General features: G+C 41.5%; 1 protein-coding gene across 1 annotated transcript; it reads right to left on the bottom strand.

Moving 5' to 3' along the window:
* Window positions 1–40: 40 nt before the first annotated feature.
* LOC143284785 (guanine nucleotide-binding protein-like 3 homolog) lies at window positions 41–24,596 on the bottom strand. The gene is made up of 17 exons (XM_076591805.1): window positions 24,498–24,596; window positions 21,086–21,138; window positions 18,545–18,599; window positions 17,856–17,938; window positions 16,715–16,855; window positions 16,114–16,203; window positions 15,048–15,183; window positions 12,858–12,961; window positions 11,713–11,857; window positions 11,015–11,102; window positions 10,573–10,684; window positions 9,984–10,049; window positions 7,376–7,518; window positions 6,419–6,528; window positions 5,599–5,768; window positions 1,974–2,115; window positions 41–1,427 (listed from the first exon to the last, which is right to left on the bottom strand). Exons 1-17 carry the CDS (start codon window positions 24,508–24,510, stop codon window positions 1,330–1,332), a joined length of 1,749 nt encoding a protein of 582 aa, XP_076447920.1. The 5' UTR covers window positions 24,511–24,596; the 3' UTR covers window positions 41–1,329.
* Window positions 24,597–24,691: the final 95 nt, after the last annotated feature.

The raw sequence follows: 24,691 nt of genomic DNA, 5'->3' as shown, positions 1-24,691 counted from the left end.
TTTTTCTCTATGTGTAGATCCTTTTTTCAATGTTTCTGTGTTTTCTTTTTGATGGTCAACTTAGTGATGGAGAAAGTCTTAACGTGAACCTCCTGCTTTGCCCAGTTTATTGTACATCAATTCAGTTACATGTGTAGATATACAACTGGATCTTTTTTTTTTTTATACTTTATTTCATTTTTTTTTCAAGGTGAGATAAGGGGATGTACAGATTCATTAACTCGTTCTTAACTAATCATTATGTAGGTTTCAGACATTGTGTTGTTAGTCTTGTATTCACAGTCCTGATACGCCTTTGTTGGTCAGCTGGGGCTCAGGCAACAAGAAAAACCAAGCTGCAGCCCTGTGCGTGATCACACCTTTGGTGGGCTGCGTCAGCTTTCCTGGCATGGCTGGGACTGTGGCCCTGTCTAAAACAACCCTGGATGGAACACGTCTTCATGCAGTTCAAAGCAAGCAGTTTCCTGAGTTTGATCCCCATCACACCTGGCAGGTTAGGGGTGGAGATTTTCCAGGTCAACATACGTACAGACCTCCTGGTGGCTGAACCCCCCTTTGTGTGTATACGCTTTCAGAACACCAAAAATGCACGTTAAAGATCTTGTGATCCATTTCAGCGTTCAGTAGGCAATAGAAAAAATAACATACCCAGCACGAACACCCCCAAAAATGGAGTATGGCTGCCCATATGGCAGGGGAAATCAACAAAGCCGTCATACATACAAAAATGTTACAGGTCTGTGTAAGTGTGTGTGACTGAAACCTGACTGAATGACACAGGCAAGGAACGATGAACGCTTAATGGCAGCTGTCAGCTCTACCCAGGTAGGCAGCCTGCTGTGCAGTTGACTTCATGTTTGTAATAGGCTTGAGAGTTTTGTCTCTGACCAAAGATAGGTGCTATATAAGTATCCATATTATATCATCACCAGCAACAAGATCCAATGCAAGTGACACTGATTCATGCTTTATGTACAGGGGTCATTACATTTCTGCATCATCACATGCCACAATGATCTGTAGACAGCAAAGCTAACTAAAGTAGTACAATGGGAATGCACCCTATCTTTTCACAATTGGCTGGGGAAAAAAAGAAGAAAAACCAAGAAAGTTGTACCAATGCACAAATAACTTTTCTTGACCTGTCAGGTCTATTTTGATCATTTGCAGAGATAGTACTAAACCCTACACATGGTATCGGGCAAGGTTTGTTTAACTTCTTTAAGGAAAGTGTTGTCAGTTCTCAGCCAAAGTAAATGTTTACCAGCCAACGTACTGGACATACATACATAGTTGTGAAAGACATTGATTCCAATTGTTTACAATCATTTATGTCATGTCTTCATCATCATCATCATTGTCATCATCACCAAGCCCTATGTTGAAGGCAGTCTCCAAGGCTGAACTCAGCTTGCCAGCAAGAGCATCTGGAAGAAAAAAAAGTATATATATATATATGTACACACATACACAGTGTTGCTCAAGGATTATAAAAAAAAGAAGAAAAGAAAAACATTTCATAGGTTTAGGAAAACAAAAATGTGAGGAACAAATAAAATGAACATTTTCACCGCTGAAGGAAAACCAATAAATCCAGTATTAAACCTTAGCAAAATAACATGCCAGTAAATGCTGGAGGGAATCACTGTAAAGGATGAATACATACAACCAGTTCTACTGTCCACATATTGTTATCAAGGATGTGTTTTTGTGGGTTCTAAAAAGAACATTTTAGTATCGGTGCAAAACACTGCTTGAACCATTGTATGCCACAGACACAGTACAAACTGTTAGCGTTCTGAAATAGGCATGCAAACATAACGAGAAAAATCATTCAATACACACACACACACACCCGTACATGTCAACACATACATATATATCCTCATACACATGTTCACAAGCACACAGACATGTTTCATTCCTTATGACAGGCACACAGCATGAACCACCAGGTTTTTCAGAGGGTTCACCTGATCTCTTCCTGTTTTTCTTCATCTGTTTGAAGGCCTTCTTGCGGGCCTTGTTGGCCTGAAGCACCGTCACCTTTTCCTCGGGACTCTCTGCACCTTTGCTTTTCTGCTTCAGTGTCACTATAGGGTTCATTGTTGCTCCCTGACAACACACAGCATAAATGAGCAATATCTGGTTAAAAAAAACAAAAGCTGAGGCAACTGATCTGTGGCTCAGAATATCGGTCAATGGAAATAATAACCCTTTCCTTCTGATAATGGTAGGAGCCGGCACTGCTCGCGCGCGCGCAGTGCCTCGATGCATCCGGCGCCGGCAGCGTGTGTGTGGTACTTTTCCATCATGTGCTGACGCCATGACTATGCTCAACAGGCACTAAAAGTTGGTGGAAAGTTCCCTACTATAGTCCAATAATCTGGCATCGCTATTTTTGGATGCTAGCACCACTTCCATTCACAAAGAAAGGAGGGAAACTGCGTGTGGAGAGTTGTGAATGAAACTGACCGGTTTTCACAATGGCGTCGTCTGCATGCACCAGTGAGTTCGAGGATTATTCAGCGGAGGAATTAGGTCTTATATTAGAAGTGTCAAAATATGATCAGATTGAAGAGTGTGAAGAATTAGAAGAAGATTCTGATGTGCATTTAGGTTCCGATCAAGGAGAAGAAAGTGGTGAAAGTGATCCCGAGGACAATGTGCCACTCGCCGCTCTGCAAACAACGTGGCGACCGGCTACTCAGCCTACCAACGTGGCCACATTCCAGCAGCCGACAGGCCCTGCACATTCACTGCCAAGCACTGCCACCCCTCTGGATTATTTTGTTTTGTTTATACCCATCACATTTTTTCAGGTTGCAGCAGAAGAGACCAACAGGTATGCCCGACAAAAACAAGCAGCCCGGGGCACACCTGACCCCCTTTGGTACGAAACAACACCTGATGAAATGCGGGCCTATCTCTCTGTGCTGATCATGATGGGGATCAATCGTCTGCCACGTTTGTGGTGCTACTGGTCAACCGACCCTCGCTTCAGGAATAACTGGATCAGCAGTGTCATGCCCAAAACACGGTTTTTCAAAATCAACCAGTACTTTCATCTGCGCGACACATCGAACACACCTGCATGTGATCACCCCGACTATGACCCCTTGTACAAGGTGAGAAATTTCATCAACATGATTCTTCCTTTGTTCCAGACCAACTACCATCCAGGTCGTGAACTAAGTATTGATGAGGCAATGATCGGGTACAAGGGTCGGATATTTTTCAAGCAGTACATGCCAGCCAAGCCAACCAAATGGGGCATCAAGGTGTGGGAGATGTGTGACGCCAGGACAGGGTACTGCATTGCATTTGATATTTACACCGGCCGTGCAAGTCGCAGAGACACCACCATCAGTCTTGGGCATGAAGTCGTTCACATGTTGGCATCACCTTTCTACCATCAAAACAGGCACCTGTATTTTGATTGTTTTTTCACCAGTGTCCCCTTGATGACACACCTGGCCCGAAATGGGCATATGCCTGTGCCACTGTCAACGTCAACCGCAAAGGGTTACCAGAGGAGGTCAAGACTGCCAAATTGAAAGAGAAGGGAAAATTGCTGCAGATGCAGAAGGGCTTGCTGATGGCCACAGTCTACAAAGACAACCGTCAGATCTACCTTCTCAGCACCAACCAGCCACCAGGTATGACGACAGTGGAGGACAAAGTGACACCGACAGTCATCGCCAGCTACAACAAGTACATGGGTGGCGTTGACAAGTCAGACCAGTATCGCGCCTACTACCCTGTTGGTCATCAGAACAAGAAATGGTGGCGCTACATTTTCCATTCTCTGGTCAACTTGTGCATTGTCCAGGCCTACCTCACCTGGGAAGTGTCACCTCATGCCCCAGTGAACAAGACCTATGACCACTTGATGTTTTGCGCTGACATTGCAGAACAACTTCGCGCAGGATTCACCTCCAGGAAGCGCAAAGCAGGGCGCAGCAAAGCAGTGCCAGATGCCCCCATTGCCTTGGCCAGCATCGACCATCACAAGTTAGAAAAGATCAAAGGGAGACGTAGAGTCTGTCGGCAGTGCATCAAAGACGGTCGCAGGACAGCAAAGGGACAAGGGGTGGAAACATCGTATATGTGTTCTTTCTGCCAGGTACCTCTCTGCTTCCACAGGAATGACTGTTTCCGTGACTATCATGGACAGAATGTGCCTCAACATTAGGACAAGCTAGCTTGTTTTTGTTTATGTGTGTGTGTGTGCTTACCTGTAGTTTTGGTGACTCTGTGACACTTAGCAGTGACACTCTACTCACTATCCTTACTGTACAGTAACACATTGTGTGCATATATAAACAGATCTGTACAAAGTGCTTAGAACAGTGACATAGGAGCAACATGGAACTGTGCTTGAAATTATCTCCAGTAACTCTCCAGTTGTGACAACTGACACTAGTTGTGTGACATTCTTTGGATTACCTGTGGGGACTGTACTGGCAGACAGGAGACAGATCATCTCAGGTAGGCCGCAGCTTCATTTCACAACACTAACGTGCATGTGCATGGAATAACTGCATGTTGGTGTGCTGTATTAGAATTGTCACCATCGCATGTGACATATTTGGTGACAGAGACACGACCTTTCACATCTAGACACACAGAATCTCGCTCACATGACAGAACAAAGCCTCATGACCATACCTGCCGAATTTCATGACTCTAGAGGTTTATTCTTGGTTGTGGTGAAGCGTGAACTATACACACCCATTTTGCGGCTAAACTCACCAAAAGAATCCGAAATCTAGGGGAGTTTGGCCTCAGAGAATCTGAATGCAAGAGGGTTAAAACAGAAATTTCGCATCTGAAACTTAAAACCAAACAGCTTGCGATCAGAAAAGTTTTACCATGAAGTGGTAACTAAAGCTAACTAAATGGATAAAAAGAAAAAAAAAACATCCATGAAGAATAACATGAACATGGAACCACAGAATCAGAGATCATGTGAATGGAATATTATTCACTCCAATGAGCAAGATTTACCCCCCACACCCACCACCCATATCCCCGATCTTTCTTCCTCTGCATATTTACATGCCACAAAATGGCTAATGTCTAGATGAACTTTACCATGTTCTGAACATCTGTTGCTTTTGTCTACTGACAGTCTCCAACAGTTGAAAACATAAAAGCAGAGTTCTCACTGTCCTCGTTTTTAAGTAATTATCTATTGACATTTTCCAAATAAATAAAATCAGTTCATGCTGCCTATAGACCAGCTGACCACAAAAGCGCCATCTCGGGCTGATCACCTGTCAGTTCTTAAAACCAGTCAAAGAACACAAAATAATGTAAACAGGTTCATTAATACAATATCATAAGAACCAATTCACCCACATCTCACTCAATCTGACTTGAAACCACTTTAGAAATACTGTGACCGTGTAAAATGATCACATCAACAACATATGGCCCAGACCACCAAGAATTCAAAGACATTAATTTCCCCCGGGAACTGAAAAACAGTGAGGGAACATCCCAGAGGACATGCTCCAACCATAGCATACACAGAGAAATACCTCACAGATGTAATTGACACTGTTTTTGTGTAAAAGTAACTGCAAACCTTACTTTTCTGTCATCTGCATCCTCTTCTTCCTCCATGTCATCTTCATTTTCGTCATCTTCCTCCTCCTCTTCCTCCATGTCCTCAGCCGGCAGGCTGTCAGGGTCCACAATGCCGGCCACAGGACCCAGGGAATCCACCACCAGCGGTGACCTTCCCGACTTGGACGGCAGACCTGACCAATCCGACCACTGGTTAATCTCCAGGTTTTCAAATCAACACCTCCCCCAAGTCCCCTCCCACGTACACACACACACACTTGTCAATCTTTTGTAACATATACTGCACATAATGACAGGTCTTGAGTTCCTGTCTCCTACAAAGAGGAATTTTATTTAAGGTCCTGTCATTTACTGCTGACTGTAATTGCAAGTCTCATACAAGCATAGAGCTGAACATGCATTATGAAGATGCCCCTTTCATGCAACCTTTCTTTGGATCTTTCTCAGGAAGGGTATTGGAGGAAAATTCAAAAGAGGTGGAGAGCATGTCCCCCTTCCTTGCAGTTTTCACAAAACAACAAAAATCGTTTTGTCTGAAACCTGTCATAATCACCTTAAAAAAAAAATTTACAAAAAATTCTCACAGTATTTTTGCACAAGCCAAAAGGTAGAGACTTTTTTGGTTTTGTTTTTTTTCAAGGGGGACGGGGATAAATGTTCAGCCTTCATTCATTTTTACAGAGATAAAAGTTCAGTCTTACATCATTCATTTTTACAAAGATAAAAGTTCAGTCTTACATCATTCATTATTACATCACTGATCATTCCACAGTTACCTGTGGACAAAAGCAGTAGACACACAGTAAGGCACCAGACAACTGACCTGACAGAGTGGCAGTGTTGATGTCAAACGCCTCCTTCAGTTCAGAGCAGATGGTGGCACTGATGGTACTTTGGTCCTCTGGTGGCCGGGTGTAGTATGTGATTCGACCACTGCACACACACACACCACAATCCAAACATCTAACCCTTCGATATTTTAATTTTGTTTGTCAATCACTCACCAAAACCTTTTGGTCAGGCAGTTAGAAAATACTATGACTGTAGTAAACAGAGTTCTGAAAAAAATGCTTTTGATCACTACAAGCATTATCACTACATCAGGACAAAAGCAACACTTTCAAATTGATATGAAAGTGTTGTGTGGACAACAAGTCAATGTAAAATAATGTTGATGCTTTTTAAACCACACAACAAAATCTTTCAACTGGATCTTTCAAACACATGATGACCCTCACCACTGGCACTGACATGAAAAGAAATACAGACTGAAAACCAAGGGAAAAGGAAAAAAAGAAAAAGAAAAAAGAAGCAATTTGTTTTTGCCCATCCACCAGTTAATACAATTAATGCCACAGTAAGTCTTCCGTATTTGTGAGCCACAACTGGCACTTCTTTCTGACGACACCTGTTCTGCTGTTTAATCACTGGTCCTGGATTAAACTGCTATCTTTTTCAACTCCTTGACAGCCAGGTTTTTTCTTTTTTTCATTTAAGAAAACTTCTTCTATGCAGAGGTAAAAAAAAAACCAACAAAAAATGTGGACACGAAGATATACACTATTCCCTGAAGCATGAAAATATCTCAATAATCAAATTTTGATAAGTGGTTGCATACTTTCAGCATAAAATAGCTGTTTAAATTATGTGCTATAATATTGTTTACTTGGCCATAGTTCTTGCACCAGAATAAGGCCAACTCTTTTGGTTCAGAACAACTTTTCCCTCACATTCAGCAGATGCGCCTTTGTACTATGTTGCCTTGAAGAACTCTGTTTACCTGGTCCAGTCCTGGAGAACAGCCCGTGCTGCCTTGCCGCAGTCAGGAATGCCTCCCTTTTTCAAGCGGCCCTGTCGTTTGGCCAATGCTGACAGGAACTCATCCACATTGCTGAAGTCTGGCAAGTTGTAGTGCAGCATCAACTGTAGACAGAGCACATGGTCATCATGTTCTGGGCTCCCACAGACGTGATCAAACAAAAGTCTTTACTTTTTCCTGACCTTTTCCACACCACACTGAAAACTTTCCATTCCAAATTAAATTTTCAAAAAATGTCTCCTCCACATTCTAAACAATCTACTGATAGTGTCCGACTCAGGAAAAATTTCCCTTCTCACTTTTATCAACTTGTCAGCTGCCTTTGATACGATAGACCATTCAATCCTTCTTTCCCATCTTCATTTTACATTTGGTATCAACGGCGCTGTTCTAAACTGGTTCAAATCTTATCTCACTGATCAATTCCAGTCTGTCATTGTTGATCATTTCCAATCTGAACCCGTTAAAATCGAACATGGAGTCCCACAGGGATCTGTTTTAGGCTCAGTGCTCTTCACACTGTACACTGCTCCTCTCGCTGAAATTATCAACCGCCATAATATAAGTCATTATTCTTATGCTGATGATACTCAGCTCCAGAAGAGTGATACCCCTGAAAAATTGTTGTCGGTCTTGCAAGAAACATCCAACTGCTTCCTGGACATTCAAATAGATGACTCATTTTAAGTTACAATTGAATGCGGACAAAACTGAAGCAAGGATCATAGGAACTAAACAAAAACTGTCTTCCATCACAATTGACACAATCAAACTTGGCAGTACATCCATCCCTCTTTCCACGTCAGTCAGGAACCTCGGTGTTGTCCTTGACAATACACTGTCCATGCAAAAATTTATCAGTCAGACATGTCAGTCCTGCTACTGTCAACTGCGGCGCATCAGTGCCGTCTGGAAATATCTGTCCACTGACGCAACATCTAGACTTGTCATTTCTCTCATTCTCTCTCGCCTTGACTACTGTAAATCTCTATTGTCTGGTTTGCCTGCTTCATCCATTCAGTCCCTTCAGCGCATACAAAACTCTGCTGCCCGACTCGTCCTCAGAAAGAAAAGATCTCAGCACATCACTCCTCTTTTGCAACATCTCCACTGTCTCACACCGAATAAAGTACAAGATCAGCACTCTATGTTATAAATGTATTCACAAAACTGCCCCTTCCTATCTCTGGCTGCTTTCACCTCTACACTCCATCTCACTCACTACGATCGGCTTCGGATCCACTCTGTTTATGCATACCCAGATTCAAACACTCGAATGTTGGCCGCCGTTCTTTCTCTGTCTCTGGACCTTGCGATTGGAATGAACTTCCTCTTTCGCTTTGTCAAGTCTCCACTCTCAGCTCTTTCAAGTCTGGCCTTAAAAACCACCTCTTCCCAAAATAGCCTCCCTTGCCTGCCCTTCCTTGTCTTTAGTTTCTACAGTTTTAGAGTTATGCAAAAGCGCTTTGATTTGTCTCTGCACAAGATTCAGCGCTATATAAATACTATTATTATTATTATTATCAGAGATCAGTGGATATCCTGGATTCGATGTTTCTTATCATCACTTTTTGTTTGTTTGCTTCTTTTGTTCTTTTTCACTCAGCAATGACTGTAACAACAATAAACACTGATTCTTACAATGGCAACGCTAATTCACAATTATTTGTTATTTGATCCAAGGATGCATAGAATCTTATACTCTAACATCTTATTTTGACAATAACTTTGACACATTCATATACATAATATTGATCGTTATGATGATACTTTTACAATCATTAAATTTTGTTAGTACTTTAATCCAGATATATTGAAACAATATTGATTCTTATAACACTACATTTTCACAACAATTTGATACAGGGATATATATTCATAAATCGATTCCAATGACACATTTTAAAACACTATATTTTGATAATTACTTGATCCAGGGACACACATATATGTTGATAACAACAACAAAACCTTTTCTTTGTGACACTATACTTTGACATTACCGTGACCCAGGGATATATGTATCTCTCCCTCTTTCTCTCTCTCCATATATACATATTTATAAACATATTGATAGATAGATTGATTTTAATAACTAATTTTTTTCTTTGTGATACTATACTTTGACATAACAGTGGACACTGGTCATTCATGAGGAGAATAACACACTTATGGACAAAGGGTGTCTGGGACAAAGCTGTAAAGAACAGGTCGAGGGAAGGTGAGACAGGAGCAACAGAACTTTAAAAAAAAAGAAGAAAAAAAGAAAGAAAAAAAAACGGAAAAAAAGAAAAGAAAAGAAAAAACGGAGAAAATAGTTCTCTCTACAGAAAAAAAAAGTTCATATACATGTACCAGATGCTCCTCTTAATGTACATTCAGAAAATGTATTTTTCCTCGTCAACTGGACAGTCATTCACACACACGCACACACACATGCGCGCGTGCGTGCGTGTGTGCACACAGAGTCAGGTGTCACTGTTCACCACTACTAGCGAGTGGACAAGTAGACATGTAGACATTATCACCATCACCTCACCCTGACAAGGAAGGACAGAGACAGACTTACCTGTTCTTTTCCACATCTTGACAGAATGTGCTCCACTGGACCAAATGGGTCCTCTATGCTTTCCAACTGGAACACAGCAAAGCAAGCACAACTGTAGCCACCTGATAAAAAGATGCCTCTTGCACCAACTTCTATGCTGGGCTACTGTTTAAACTGTTGTGGAGAGCTATGGTTTAAGGTGCTAACACTTACTGTTAATGGGACTACAGTTTAAATGCTAACACTGAACCGTTGCGGAGGGCTACACTTTAAAGTGCTACCACTTCATGCTATCATGACTGCCTTTAGCTTTACATGCTACTGATGTGGCTGGCCACATAGTAGAGCAACATATCTCAGGCTCAGGCTCAGGCTCAAGTCACAGCTGGACAGTGATTTTTATACCCCTTCCCAGAAACCTTGGGTGCTGGTCTGGGTGCCAGTCTTCCCAAAGAAACAATTGATGGAGGTCCTGGAGTGTACCAAGAACTGAGTACATGTTAAAGTGCAGCAATAAAAGGTACACCCTGGGCACAATTCATCAGGAATGTAATGTAATGACAACTTCAAAGGTTTTATTTACCTGGAAAATTTTCACATCTTCACTAACCTTGACAACATTTCTGAGGACTGCGGTGACAGGTGACTGCCCCGTCTCCATGACAACTCCAGGACTGTCCAGCAGCTTGATGTTTTTGTCCAGAGAGACTTCTTGCATTGCTCTGTGTCAAACACACACACACACACAGAGAAGTATGTGTAATTAAAAAAAGGGTTCACTGAACTATCAGTCTATGGGACAAATTTAATGTTCTCAGTATGTTAATTCAGCTGCCACACTTAATATGTGAAATTATTAAAACAAAAAAACATGCACACACTGCAAACTCACAACAATTTTCATTTACTATATGAGTTTCAAATCTGCAACGACACCCCCCCCCCTTCCAAAAAAAACCTCCCATAAATCAGCTGTTTTTCATCTACATGAACAAACACATACAGAGAACAATTAACATCTAGGCCATAGAAAAACAGGACCCATGTCTTACTTGGTAATGCCTGGCATTGCTCCCACAGTGCAGGCTTTGCTTCTTTTCAGACTGTTGATAATGCTACTTTTGCCGGTGTTGGGAAACCCTGTAACAAAGGAATCAACAAAATGAAACATCACATGATAAGGCACATCTTCATGGCAATACATCTCTTGTAAAGCACCCAAATTCTGTCAATCTATGGCGCTTACACGTCACATGAAATCTGTCAAGTATGTCAAAGAATTACAAAGATATATTGTTTTCCTAATAACAAATCAACATTTTTTCTCTGCTCTTGAACTCCAAATCCCACACTTGGTATGAGTGGGATCTTGCAAGTGTATGACTGTTTTTTATTCCACCATATTGGCAGCCATAGCCTACCAAATGCTGACATGGGTTATGAGTTTTTATAAGCATATCTGATCTTCTGCATGCATATACACAAAGCGGGTTTGGGCACTAGCAGATCTGCACATCTGGTGACCTAGAAGATAGGAAAATCTATACCCTCAACCCACCAGGTGCCACATCCAATATTCAAACCGAGGGCCCTAAGAATGAAAATTTTAATCACTTGGCTACTGCACCTATCATACATCAACAGAAATATGAAATTCAACAACAACTACAATACATAACTCATCCATCACCCCACAAATACACTGACACTTGACAACCACAAGTAACCATAGGCACAAACAAAGTCTTACCAACAATGCCGACTCGTATAGATGTTTTGATGTCTTGGTTTCGGCAGTAGTTGGCCAGCAGCTTCATGAGGACATCAGCACCCAGACAATGGCTGGAGCGAGACAGGCTCTCTGTCAGATTGTTCAGCTGTACTTTCCGCTGAGACTGAAATACATGTTGATCTGTTTGTTACATTTTTGATCAAATTTGTAAAAAGGTTCAGTTAGGAGAAATGTGTTGTATGTATACACACACGTTATATGCATCTTTGTATGCACCTAGGAGTATCTGTCTGTTTGTCAACAGAAACTTCTTGCATTCAGCTAGGCTTAAATAATCTTTTTTGAATACATCTGTTAAATACGATAAATCACATACAAACTTCTGTTTTGTTTGTTATTGTTTCTGTCATTTCTGCCAATAAAAAGATATTGCATTGTATTGTATTTCTCTTTTCATCACAACAGATTTCTCTGAGTGAAATTCAGGCTGCTCTCTTCAGGGAGAGTGTTGCTACACTACAGCGCCACCCTTTTTTTTTCTTGCATGCAGTTTTTTTATTTATTTGTTTTTCTATCAAAGTGGATTTTTCAATAGAATTTTGCCAGGAACAACCCTTTTGTTGCCATGGGTTCTTTTATGTGCGCCAAGTGCATGCTGCACACGGGACCTTAGTTTATTGTCTCATCCGAATGACTATAAGAATGTAACATTGGAAATACTCACAATGTCTTGACAAAGTATCATCAGACCTGCCAATCCCTAACAAGACTTGACAGTAGCATTTTACTTGAAAGCAGCAAATACTCACCACACCTAAACAGTCAAGATTTAATGTTTTATCATTTATCTGATAACCCTCACATTCTAAACTTATGTTCTGGCTTGGCTACTTCATGACAAAAACTCAAAAAAACTTATCAAATTACCCCCCAAAACCCCCCAAAGAAACTGATATTGTAGCATTCCAAACAGCAAACAGGCAGAAATTGTTTCAGATATAGAATAATCAAATATGTTAAGAACAAAATCATATTGATTTCTTTTACATATCAACAGAATTACAGCAAAAACAAGAAACGTCATCAATAAATCAAATCATGCTTTTTGCTCACCGTCAGGTGGCATTTCTGACATCAGAATCTGTCTCCAACGTAAAACTTACCAGGTGATCATTCTGAGTCTGTGTCGAGGCTTTGAATGCCACAGTTGGGAATTCATTCCTCAAGTACTTCACCCACTCTTCAGCATTTTCTTTGGGAATCAAGTCTGTTGAACAAAATAGACACAATGAAATTTTATCCACCAGAATGATATATATATTCACATGGTGACATGTATGATTTTGGAGAAACATGGCAATGTAATGAGAAAGAAAGACAACAATGTACAACAATAACCATGGGACAGTGGGTTATCCATAGACCGAGTCAGTCATCACACCTGGACAATGGTACAAGACAGTTGTGGCTTGCCTGAATAACTCAACTGAAGGCATAGGCCTACATGCATGTACCTCTGGACATTCGTCTGCTTGGCAGGTGTTCATGGTCCAGAGACCAGTCCACTGAATCAAATCAAATTATTTGTATTTGTATTTCTTTTTATCACGACAGATTTCTCTGTGTGAAATTTGGGCTGCTCTCCTAAGGGAGACCGCATCGCTACACTACAGCGCCACCTATTTTTTTTGTATTTTTTTCCTGTGTGCAGTTTTATTTGTTTTTCCTATGGTGCTTAGAGCCTCACCGACCACTAAGACGAGGGGCCTCCTCCCCTTTTAACAAGTAAGAATGAATATGAAAAGTGATCCCCATACAGTCTGCACAGCACAGACCCCCCTTTGCAGTTCTTCACAAATGATGCGAGGATCTACCATCTGCTGTGGCAAAGTGGTTAGCATCGCGGACTGATGGCTGGGAGGATGCAGGTTTGAATCCCAGCAGACGTGGGTTTTTCGGTCCGTGGCCGGCTCCTACCCAGAGTTGAGTGTGCTATGGGCTTAAATGGGGAGACTGGGACCACACAGTTGAGTGTCAACCACTTCATGGATGTGTCTTTGGATGTGTTGCTCTTATTACCTGACCAACACTGCAAGTGTCTGAATCTCTCGGGCCTGCTTGACACAGGGATATCATTATGAAAGGAAGCGTAGAAAACAGCCTTGTCACGAAGTCCCAAACCAAAATGGACCTCCATAGCAACATTGTCATCCTCCTCCTCCTCCTTCATCATTACCAATATAAACAAAAATGTCCTTAAGTCTGGGACCTTTCATGTCCTGCTCTCATGGTGACCTCAGTTTCGATCCCCCTCCATTTCTGTGCTTGGGTTGAGTCCCTGTCAATGCCTTCAGTGTCGGCAGATTCATAGGGGGCTGTTGTTGGAGGGACGTGGTGACGGTCTCCACTCTGGGAGGGACGCTCACTCAGTCTGGCTCCGCAAATGAGCCATTATCATCATCAGTAGGGGGCATAGTAGGTGGTGTCCTAAGTATGTTAAATCAAAACAGGCACCAATGAACAGCACCTAAGTGACGCAGCAGCAGTGCAGGGTCTCCTCTGGTGTGTGGCCTCCTGGCGATCTAACATCGATGGTTCCCTGCGGACTTCCGACATTGGGAGTGTCACAGAAGAACACAGGTGTGGATGTGTTTGGAAGACTCGGAATGAGCAGTGTGGGAGTAATGCCACTAAAACAGTGCAGATGATGGGGCAGGAAAAAAAGAAAAAAAGAACAAAAACAAAAACAAAAAACAACAAAACAAAAACAAACAAAAACAAAAAAGGAGTAAAATTCCAATGGTTTTCCAACCCAGGAAATGGTTCTTGGTGGACATTACAGTACCTGCTCTTGAATGGGTTTGAATCCCAAAGTTTTGCTCACTGTTCTAATGGTCTTTGAATAAAAGTTTTAAAACACAAAAAAATATGAACGACAGGCCAATAATTATACAGTGAAAAGAGAATGGTGAACAAGAATCAACGAAAAACAATCATACACACATCCTTTACTTGTCTCCTGTGAAGAAGGAAAAATATAGAAAAGGACACAAGAACAAAAGAGGGCTGGGACAACTAGAGGGCAGGAGCACACTATCCCTGATGTCTCTGTCAGCCAGTGGTTTTCCTCACAACAGATGGGACTCACCAGCTTGTATATCTGTGTCAATGCATTGATAATGCGATCACCTTAACACCACATTGAAAGCAGGAATCAGCATGCCTAGCTTGCATAGGATGAGATTGAGAGCCTCTTCTTTCACAGGTGACTGAGGCAAGTTTCCACTTAATGTTGAACTGCATGCTTAAACAGTGAATATGTCTGAATCACAAATACTGAGCCGAAGCCTCACCTATTTTGTTGAGGATGAGGACCAGTTTTTTGTTGGTGGCGGAGGCCAGAACGATGGACTCCAGCTCCTGACAGCGTGTCCCCAGTGGGTCTCTGGCATCCAGCACCTCCAGCACTACATCTGCTGCCTGCACAACCTGTAGGGACACATTGAACAACCTGTGGCGACATGTTACACAACCTGTAGTGACACAATGTAAAACCTCTGGCACAATCTGTAGTGACACATTGCACAACCTGTAGCGACACATGGCAGAACCTGTAATGACACATTGCACAACCTGTATTGACACATTTCACAGTCACCACTGTACTACCTGTATTGACATGTTTCACAACCTGTAGTGACACATTTCACAGTCACCACTGTACTACCTGTATTGACATGTTTCACAACCTGTAGTGACACATTTCACAGTCACCACTGTACTACCTGTATTGACATGTTTCACAACCTGTAGTGACACATTTCACACATAGTCACCACTGTACTATCACACTGTTCTACAGCATGAGTTTTTTGTTTTCTGTTTTCTTGTCTGAATCCACCAGATACTGATACCAGGACCGAAGTCCTGTGATTGAAACCCCAATACTCTAAACACCATCTACTGCACCCATAGCTGCTTCAAAAACACACCAATCCACAACACAGACAGACAGACACAATCTTTTGTTAACACCCCCCCCCCCCCCCCAAAAAAAAAAAAAACACAACAACAACAACAAAAAACCAGGAACACAATACGTGATAATCAAATTGTTGTATTTTGATGCATCAAGAAACACAAAGCTGAAACGCTTATAAATAAGTCAGGTGCTGGTATAGTTCAGGTAGAACACTGTGACAGCTATCCTCACTTACAGAAGATGACATGCCAATACCTGCACAGAGGATTCCTGGGCTGGACTGCAAAAGTTTGCCAAGTCTACAGAACAAGCGAAATTCTTAACACATGCAAACTTAGTACTGCTAAGATTGTTTATGCTACCCAGGTATGTGTGACTTCTGTCATAACAAGACAATCTGCTTCTAGTACCATGTATAAAGTGAGTGATATACATACCTTTCTGAATTCTTTCACAAAAGTTTGCCTCGATGTCTCCACTGATGATGACTGGTGGCTTTTCAAATCATCAGTTTTATCTTTTGCTTGCTGCACAACGAGACAATGAACACATTTCATCAAAACAACAATAATCTTTATAACAAAATCTATTATTTAATCTTAACTTTGAATGTGCGTGCTGGGTATGCAGGCAACAGATTGAGAAAAAAAAGTTGGAGAGTTACATGTGTGCGTGCATGCGTGTGTGTGTGTGTGTGTGTGTGTGTGTGTGTGTGTGTGTGTGTGTATGTACATGTTTTACATTCACATATGGGATAACTGTGCACTTGGAGATACTTCCGTTTTCATTATCCCTATTTTTCTCTGGATGCTGGGGCAAACAATAATGTAATTAATAAATTATATATACATATATATGATTTTTTTTGCCTTTTAAGTAACTAGAACTAGAAGGTATTAAAGGTAAGGAGGGTTTGGGTGGGTGTAAGGGGAGAATGGAAGAGGAGAGAATGTGGTCTTAAATTTTAAAAAAAGAAAACTAAATTCTTTGGTTTGTTCGCTTAAAAAAAAAAGAAGAAAAAAATCTGTTCAACCTCACCTTTCTGTCATACTCTGCCTGACGTTTTTCAGCATCAGCTACAAGATCAGTAAAATTTCTGTTCTTATTCTGCAGATTTTCCCTGCTCTTCTGGCGCTTTTTTTTCAACATTTCTCGTTTTTTGGCCCGTTCCTCCTCTGCCTGAAAATGATGAAAAATAGATGCAAGTACATAAATATTCACCCCCCCCCCCCCCCCCCCCCATTAAACTACATTACTAAAACACAGTAAAAGTGCTGATCATGAAGTATCAACACTAATTAAGTAAACAATATATTTCAATTAAAAGGATAAAACATTTATGAATACTTGGTGATTCTTTCATACTGATGGATGTTGAAAAGGATGGACAGATCAATCAACAGCTGGTTGAATATTATGAAAATATGTAGCTGTAACAGAAGAATGGAGAATCTAGGTGTACATTTGCTGAAGAGCTAATGCTTGACACTGCTGACAGCCCATCAAACAACAGCCAACAGAGACAAGGGGAACTTTTGCTACTGCCTCAAACACCAGATGATACATAGAAGACTCAATCAATGAATCTGTGTATGTCTATACATTACAAAAATATATTTCTGTGTCCCCACATGAAGATATACCTATAGATCTAATACGTATCAGTATGCTTATCACATGGAAAGACTGTAACTGTAAAAATGTCACAAAAAATAAATCTTTCTTTGCAGTCTTTACACAGGTAGACAAATTGTCCTATTTTGAACAGTTTATGTTTTAATAATAAGAAAGGTATGCTTACTTGAAATTTATCACACATTATTTTCTGTATCATGACAACCATTACTAAATCAATTCTCAGTCTGGGCGTAGTTTCTGAGCATCACCATTTGTACTAATACAATTTGAGACCAAAAATCACCACATTATGTTCTGGAGGGGAAAAAAAAAAATCAGATACATTTACAGATACCTGTCACATTTTTGCAAATAAAACATTGCAAGCCCATCCTTATATTTTTTAAAATTCTAAATCTTTGCTGGTTCACAGTAATATACAGAGAGAGATATTTCATACACACACACACACACACACACACATGCTAGCGCAATTATGACACAACTAACATTAAAAGCACATACCCAATATATCTATAAAAAAAATATATCAAATACCAACCTGTCTTTTCTTCTCTTCAAATTCTTTCAGAACAATCTCCTTAAAGGGAAGACTGCTGGGTACACCAGGATCCTTCTTTTTCCCTGAGCAAAAAGAACAGCAATGCACAAATGTACTGCCATCTTTTGCAGCCAGTTGAGTTTTTAAGCATCAATTCTTCATAATCTACTTGAATATTTCAGCTTAAGATAAACCAATAATTCATACCAATGACTTCAGTTAGTACTGTGCAGCTTTTACCAATAATTCATACCAATGACTTCAGTTAGTACTGTGCAGCTTTTACCAATAATTCATACCAATGACTTCAGTTAGTACTGTGCAGCTTTCTTATTCAGTTATTGTCTGTCCATTCATAACATAAAAAAACATGTCATACAGTGATGAAGCTGATAACAACCTAAAAAAACCCACACCATCTAGAATATTTCACTATTTTCAACCAGTTGAGTGCCAGGGAATTAAAAAAAAATTTTTTTTTAAAGCACTCTCCCCTAGCCAGGGAATTCTGAGGATTCAGGGGTAATATATATATTTTTTAATTCTGGGACAAAAATTATGGGAGATAAGATTTGATAATTGTTCGAGCATTTAAAATCAAGACTATTTTTGTGCAACCAAAAGCACAATACTAATAACTAAATGCAGCAAAAGTCATAATAACATTAACAATATAATTTATATTTCACCTTTCTTAGGATTTTTCCTGGCTTCTTTCCTTTTCTTTCTGTTGTGTTCTTTCACCTGAAAATACATGCATGCAAAACCAGATAAAATCATGACACTTGACAGTTGACTTGACAACTAAAACTAAACACAGAGACACAGAGAGAGAGGGAGGAAGAGAGAGAGAGAGAGAGAGAGAGAGAGAGCATCTCTGAGCGCACTCACACACGTGTGTGTGTGTGTGTGTTCAATTCAACCCTGTGTGTGTGGTGAAAGAGAGGCGAGGATAGGGAGAAAGTGTGTGTGTATGCCTGAGAGAGAGACAGAGAGAGTATATGCTTTGTATTTTGTTTTCAATGCAGGTGTGTGTGTGTGTGTGTGTGTGTGTGTGTGTGTGTGTGTGTGTGTGTGTGTGTGTGTGTGTGTGTGTGTGTGTTTGAGAGAGTGAGAGAGAGTGTGCATGTGTGTGTTTTCAATTCAGCTATGTGTGTGTGTGTGTGTGTGTGTGTGTGTGTGTGTGTGTGTTTGAGAGAGTGAGAGAGAGTGTGCATGTGTGTGTTTTCAATTCAGCTATGTGTGTGTGTGTGTGTGTGTGTGTGTGAGTGAGTGAGTGAGTGAGTGAGTGAGTGAGTGAGTGAGTGAGTGAGTGAGTGTGTGTGTGTGTGTGTGTGTGTGTGTGTGTGTGTGTGTGTGTGTGTGTGTGTGTGTGTGTTTGAGAGAGAGAGAGTGTGTGTGTGTGTATGCGTGTGTGTGTTTTCAATTCAGCTGTGTGTGTGTGTGTGTGTGTGTGTGTGTGTGTGTGTGTTTGAGAGAGAGAGTGCATATGTGTATGTGTGCGCATGTATGTGTGTATGCGCGCGCATGTGTGTGGGTGTGTGTACACGTGTGTGCACTGCGCGCATGTGAGTATTACACATAATGTGTGTGTAAGTGCATGTGTAAATGCATGTGTATTCTTTTCAATACAACTCTGTGTGAATGAGTGTGCGTGCGCATGTATGTGTGTGTGTATGTGTGCGCGCATGCGCGCGTGTGTGTACATGTGTAAGAGAAAGAGAGTGTGAAAGTGTGTGTGTGTTTATGTGTCTGCACGCACATGTTTATGTGTTTTCAATTTAACTCCACGAAGACAACCAGGAGTGAAATGTAGTGGGCCAACCATTTAGAGGCAGAGGTCGCAAGTGCATTTGAAGCAACCATATTTCATGCATGTAATGGGGAAATGAATATCTAGATCCTGATCTAAATACCACTGCCGCCATGTCAGTGCACTACCTTATCATAGGCTGATTAAGTCTGGCTTAACACTGTTTGCAACAATGTTTTTGTTCTGTGGCACTATGGTGCTTCAAAGTAATTGTTGCTATATGTGACTTGACAGGGATCCAGCACACAGTTGTGTGGTAAATGTAGGCCAGTATGTGTGTGTGTGTGTGTGTGTGTGTGTGTGTGTGTGTGTGTGTATGTGTGTGTGTGCATAGGCGCGTTTATGTGTGTGTGTGTGTGTGTGTGTGCACGCGCGTGTGTATGTGCACGCGTGTCTGTGTAGTGTATGTGAGCATGGTATATTGTGTTTGCACATCTCCTAGTGTGCGTTTGTCTGTGTGTCGATCTGTGTATCCGTGGTGTGTGTGTGTGTGTGTGTGTGTGTGTTTGTGTAGGCGCGTTTGTGTGTGTGTGTGTGTGTGTGTGTGTGCACACGCTCGTGTATTTGTATGTGCGGGCGCGTCTGTGTGTTGTATGTAAGCATGGTAAAATGTGTTTGCACATATGCCAGTATACGTTTGTCTGTGTCGATCTTTGTATGTGGTGTGTGTGTGTGTGTGTATGTGTGTACACGCGCGTGTGTGCGTAGGCGCGTTTTGTGTATGTACGCACACGTCTGTGTTGTGTATGTAAACATGGTAAAATGTTTTCACATCTGTCGGTGTGCGTTTGTCTGTGTGTGTGTGTGTGTAGGCACGTTTATGTGTGTGTGTATGTGTGTACACGCGCGTAAATGTGTATGTGCGTGCGCGTCTGTGTTGTGTATGTAAACATGGTTGATGCGTTTGCACATCTGCCAGTGTGCGTTTGTCTGTGTTTCAATCTTTGTATGCATGGTTGTGTGTGTGTGTGTGTGTGCGTGCGTGTGATAAAAAATAACGGCGATCGTGAAATGTACCGACGTCCAATTCAGGCGGCACGCGCGTTTGGTAAAGCACATCGACGCATCTCCAACGAAGTGAGCCACACCAACGGCTGAAGTAATCTCAGCAATACGGGATGGTGGTGGGGGAGGGGTAAGGGGGGAAGCGTTGACGTGAAATCAGCGCCATGAAAGTTCGTTTTCAGTGACGAATTCTTCAGAGACGAATGTGTGCGGCGCTTCTTAGCATTTGCTGTGCGTGTGTGTTTCAGGTTTCGTGGTCGGCAAAAATCGTAGTTTTTCTTTACTCGGCCGTAGTGCCGTAGTCAGGGGGCTTGAATCGTAGAAACTACGGACGAATCGTAGTACTAGGCAGGTCTGCATTTAGAAACTACAGAAATAAAAGTTAAAGAGGACTGCAGAAACATGTACTTACTTTTCTTTCAATCTTGACTCTTCTCTTTGTTGTCATACGCTTGCTGTTTTTCTCTGCAAAAAAGAGGATCTGTCTGAGTCTTTATTTCTAAATCTAAGTATCTGTCTACACTTTCTCATGCATAGAGTGACAGACACACAGAGTATCAATTTCCATAACTGTAATGAAAACTTGACTGAAATAAAAAAAAGACAAACTGACAAAACCTGAACACACATACACACACACACACATTCTGACAAACATGCATTATTAACAATGGGATTTTCTCCTCTCCAAATTAAAGTCATCCATTCATAATGAGATAAACCCTCAGCACCTTCACTTTTGACTTTGAGTGTCAGACAAAACTTAACTCTGCACATAAGCATTCATCCAATAATTACTTATATTAATATCATCAATAATACTAATGGAGTATAGACAATTATTATATCATACCAAAAAAAATGAAGAAGTAAAAAAAAAAACCCAATCAGTCAGCATTTTGGTTGGTATGAAGACTCCACACCAAAGCGAAAAAAAAGAAAGAAAATAAGATGGTATGGCCATGTGACAAGATACAACAGGCTCTCCAAGACCGTAAGGGAGCAGTGCAGGTGAAAACGAGACAAGGCACACAATGAAAGAAGTGGGTAGACAACATCAGTGAGTGGACAGTGAGCTTTGCCAAAACTGAGGCCCTATCCCATGACAGCCAGAAATGCAGAATGTTGGTGATGAATTCAGCAAAGCAACCCCCACCCCCACCCCACCCCATGACAAAACCAGTTTTTGGGACCAGTGACAGAAACATACTAAAAATACTATGGTATAACAGTGCAGAGCCCCAATGATCAAACCAGGTTTTGAGACCTGTGACAGTGACATTATCATAGTATAACATATAATCATTGTAACTTTTGGTCATGGGTTGTGGCTGTGCTTGACTGATTTCAAACATTAATCATTATATTTCAATATCAAATGCTTGTATTTCCTGAAGTACTGAACACTTGTAAGGAATATTTCTTTCATGTATCAGTATTTGGTGTGTCACACACACTACGAGTCTGACACATTTTTCATCTGATTCATATTGTTTCTCGCACACATGCATACACACACACACACTCACACACACATTGGACCGATGCACATTAAAACGCTGTGTGAAAGTCAAGTTATTGGAAGCATTTCAAAGTTATATAACATGATAAACCAGTGTCTGTGTTTTACTGTGACGATTCATTAATTATACCAGTGTAGGCTGCCCTGTCTGTTGGAGCCATAATTCAATCACATGTTCTACCACAGCTACTGAGCTAGCATCCAACTACAACAAGAGCTTCCATCTCTGGAACATTGGGAAGTAACCTGGTATATGAGGTTCAACCCCAGCAAATGCACCATCATCTGGATTTCCTCAAGCACGAAGAAAAAGTAATACCAACTACGTACAGCCTCTATCACAATGGAAATGACAGCATCCAGCAAATACCTCGGCATCACTACCACAGAGGAGCTGTCCTGGGGAAAACACACTGCCAACACAGTCAACAAAGGCAACAGAGCACTGGCTTTTCTTGGGCAGAACTTCTGTGAATGTTCCACCAGTGTCAAGTCTGCGATGTACAAGACATTGGTCAGACCGGTCTTAGAGTACACATCCAACGTTTCGGACCCGACCTGTCACCAGTGTCAGAAAGACATGAGAAAGTGCAATGCAGGGCAGTCCACTATGTTTTCAACAATTACAGCAATAAGACACGATGCTGTGTGACCAGGCAGTATGCTGAATACATTGCAGTGGGAGCCTCGTGCAGAAAGATGACAACACCACCACCATGGTCAACATTAATAAGTCCCTCTTCTACACCAAAAGGGATCGCCAGACAAGGGGAGCCCAAAGACTGTTCCAGAAAATGTGCCACCCACCCAGTCCTCTGCAACAGTTTCTTTCCTAGAACCCTGTGCCAGTGGAACAACCTGCCACCCAGACTCATGGATACTCCTTCATTCCTGTGTCAATGTCAGCATACTGGCTCAACTATGAACAGTTTCAGTTTGTTCCTCAAGGAGGTGTCAGTGCTGTCAGATGGATCCATTTACACTACACCACATCTGTTAGGCAGATGCTTGACCAGCAGCATGACCCAAAGCACTTAGATCTCGAGTGCATGCATGTTATATTTATTTGTATACCTATCAGAGGGGATTTCTTCTACAGAGTTTTGCCAGAGGACAACTCTTTTTGCCAGTGGTTCTTTTTCAGTGTGCCAAGTGTTTGCTGCAAACAGGACCTTTGTTCATTGTCTCATCTGACTGACTAGATGCTCAGTTTGATACTCAAGTCAAAGTTGGGAGAAAGGGTGGGAGCGGGATTTGAACCCAGACCCTCACAGACACAGTGAATTGGTAGATAAGCATCTTTATTCTTATTCATTCTGCCACCTTCTTTGTATTTGAACTAAGAAAACCAGCTGCACCACATATATACATGCTATACAAGAGCCTGGTTAGACAACTCTTAGAATATGGTCACTGTGTCTGGCAGCCTCAGTCAAAGTCCCTCTGTAATGATGTTGAGGACATCCAGCGACGAGCCACAAAACTCCTGGGCCACATCAGGGACAAACCCTACCCCAACAGACTGAGGATCTTGAGACTACCCAGCTTGGAGCACAGATGACAGAGGGGAGATCTGACTGAGGTGTATAAATACCTCAACAGACATTACACCACTGAGAGACCACAGTTTCAGTTATCTGGCACGCTGAATCTCTGAAGCAACTCTATGAAGCTGCCAAAGAACAGGTTTCACCTCAACGTCAGGGGTAATTTATTTTCACTGAGAGTGATTTCAGCATGCAATGAACTTTCAGATCGGGAAGTCACAGCACCATCAGTCGCTGCTTTCAAAAGGAGCCTTGACAACCACTGGAAGGGCCTGCCAACCATTTATGACCCTCAGTGCATTCAATAAGCCTCAGGAAACTGCTAGCCATGCATGCTATGTATAATAGTTAACTTGGAAAATGAACAGGCCTGTAACAAGGCCTCAACTGCGAGTAAGTCAGATGTCAGTAACTGCCAAGGTTGGCAGCTGGACATCACCGGAAGAAGTGGTCAAGAAAATATAGTTTTAACCTTTTAGATCACAATCTTTCTGAGCTTTAGACCACCCACTTATCACACCCAACTTGCTCAGCAGACTCCACTGCTGGACCTCACACGTTCGCCAGAACCCAGTCCAAACCAACGAAGAAGAAGAAGCTCATGACAGATGACCATCGGTTATGTTGATTTTACCGTTGAAATGTTATTGTCTCTCATTGTGACTAAAATCGTGGTTTATATGATACTTTGATCCTGAAAATAGCTCGCAATCATCCTAATATCATAACTTTCACACATAAGCCGATATACTTACTTAATCCAACCATGATTTCCCTCCCAGTTAGTAATGGTCTCAGTATCCTGACCAGGAGAGCAATCAATTCTGGCGATGACCACGTGTTCCGGTTGTATTGATCCCGTCATGCAAAGTACATAGTTCAGTTTATTAAGAGATTAGCTGTTATTTACATGTTACGTGTCTGTTGTCGTTTTCTATGTATATAAAAA

Source organism: Babylonia areolata, chromosome 8 (assembly GCF_041734735.1).
Source record: "Babylonia areolata isolate BAREFJ2019XMU chromosome 8, ASM4173473v1, whole genome shotgun sequence".
In the NCBI taxonomy this organism is placed as follows: Eukaryota; Metazoa; Mollusca; class Gastropoda; order Neogastropoda; family Buccinidae; genus Babylonia; species Babylonia areolata.
Note: the sequence above shows the minus strand (reverse complement) of the source record. Positions and strands in the feature narration are given on the sequence as shown.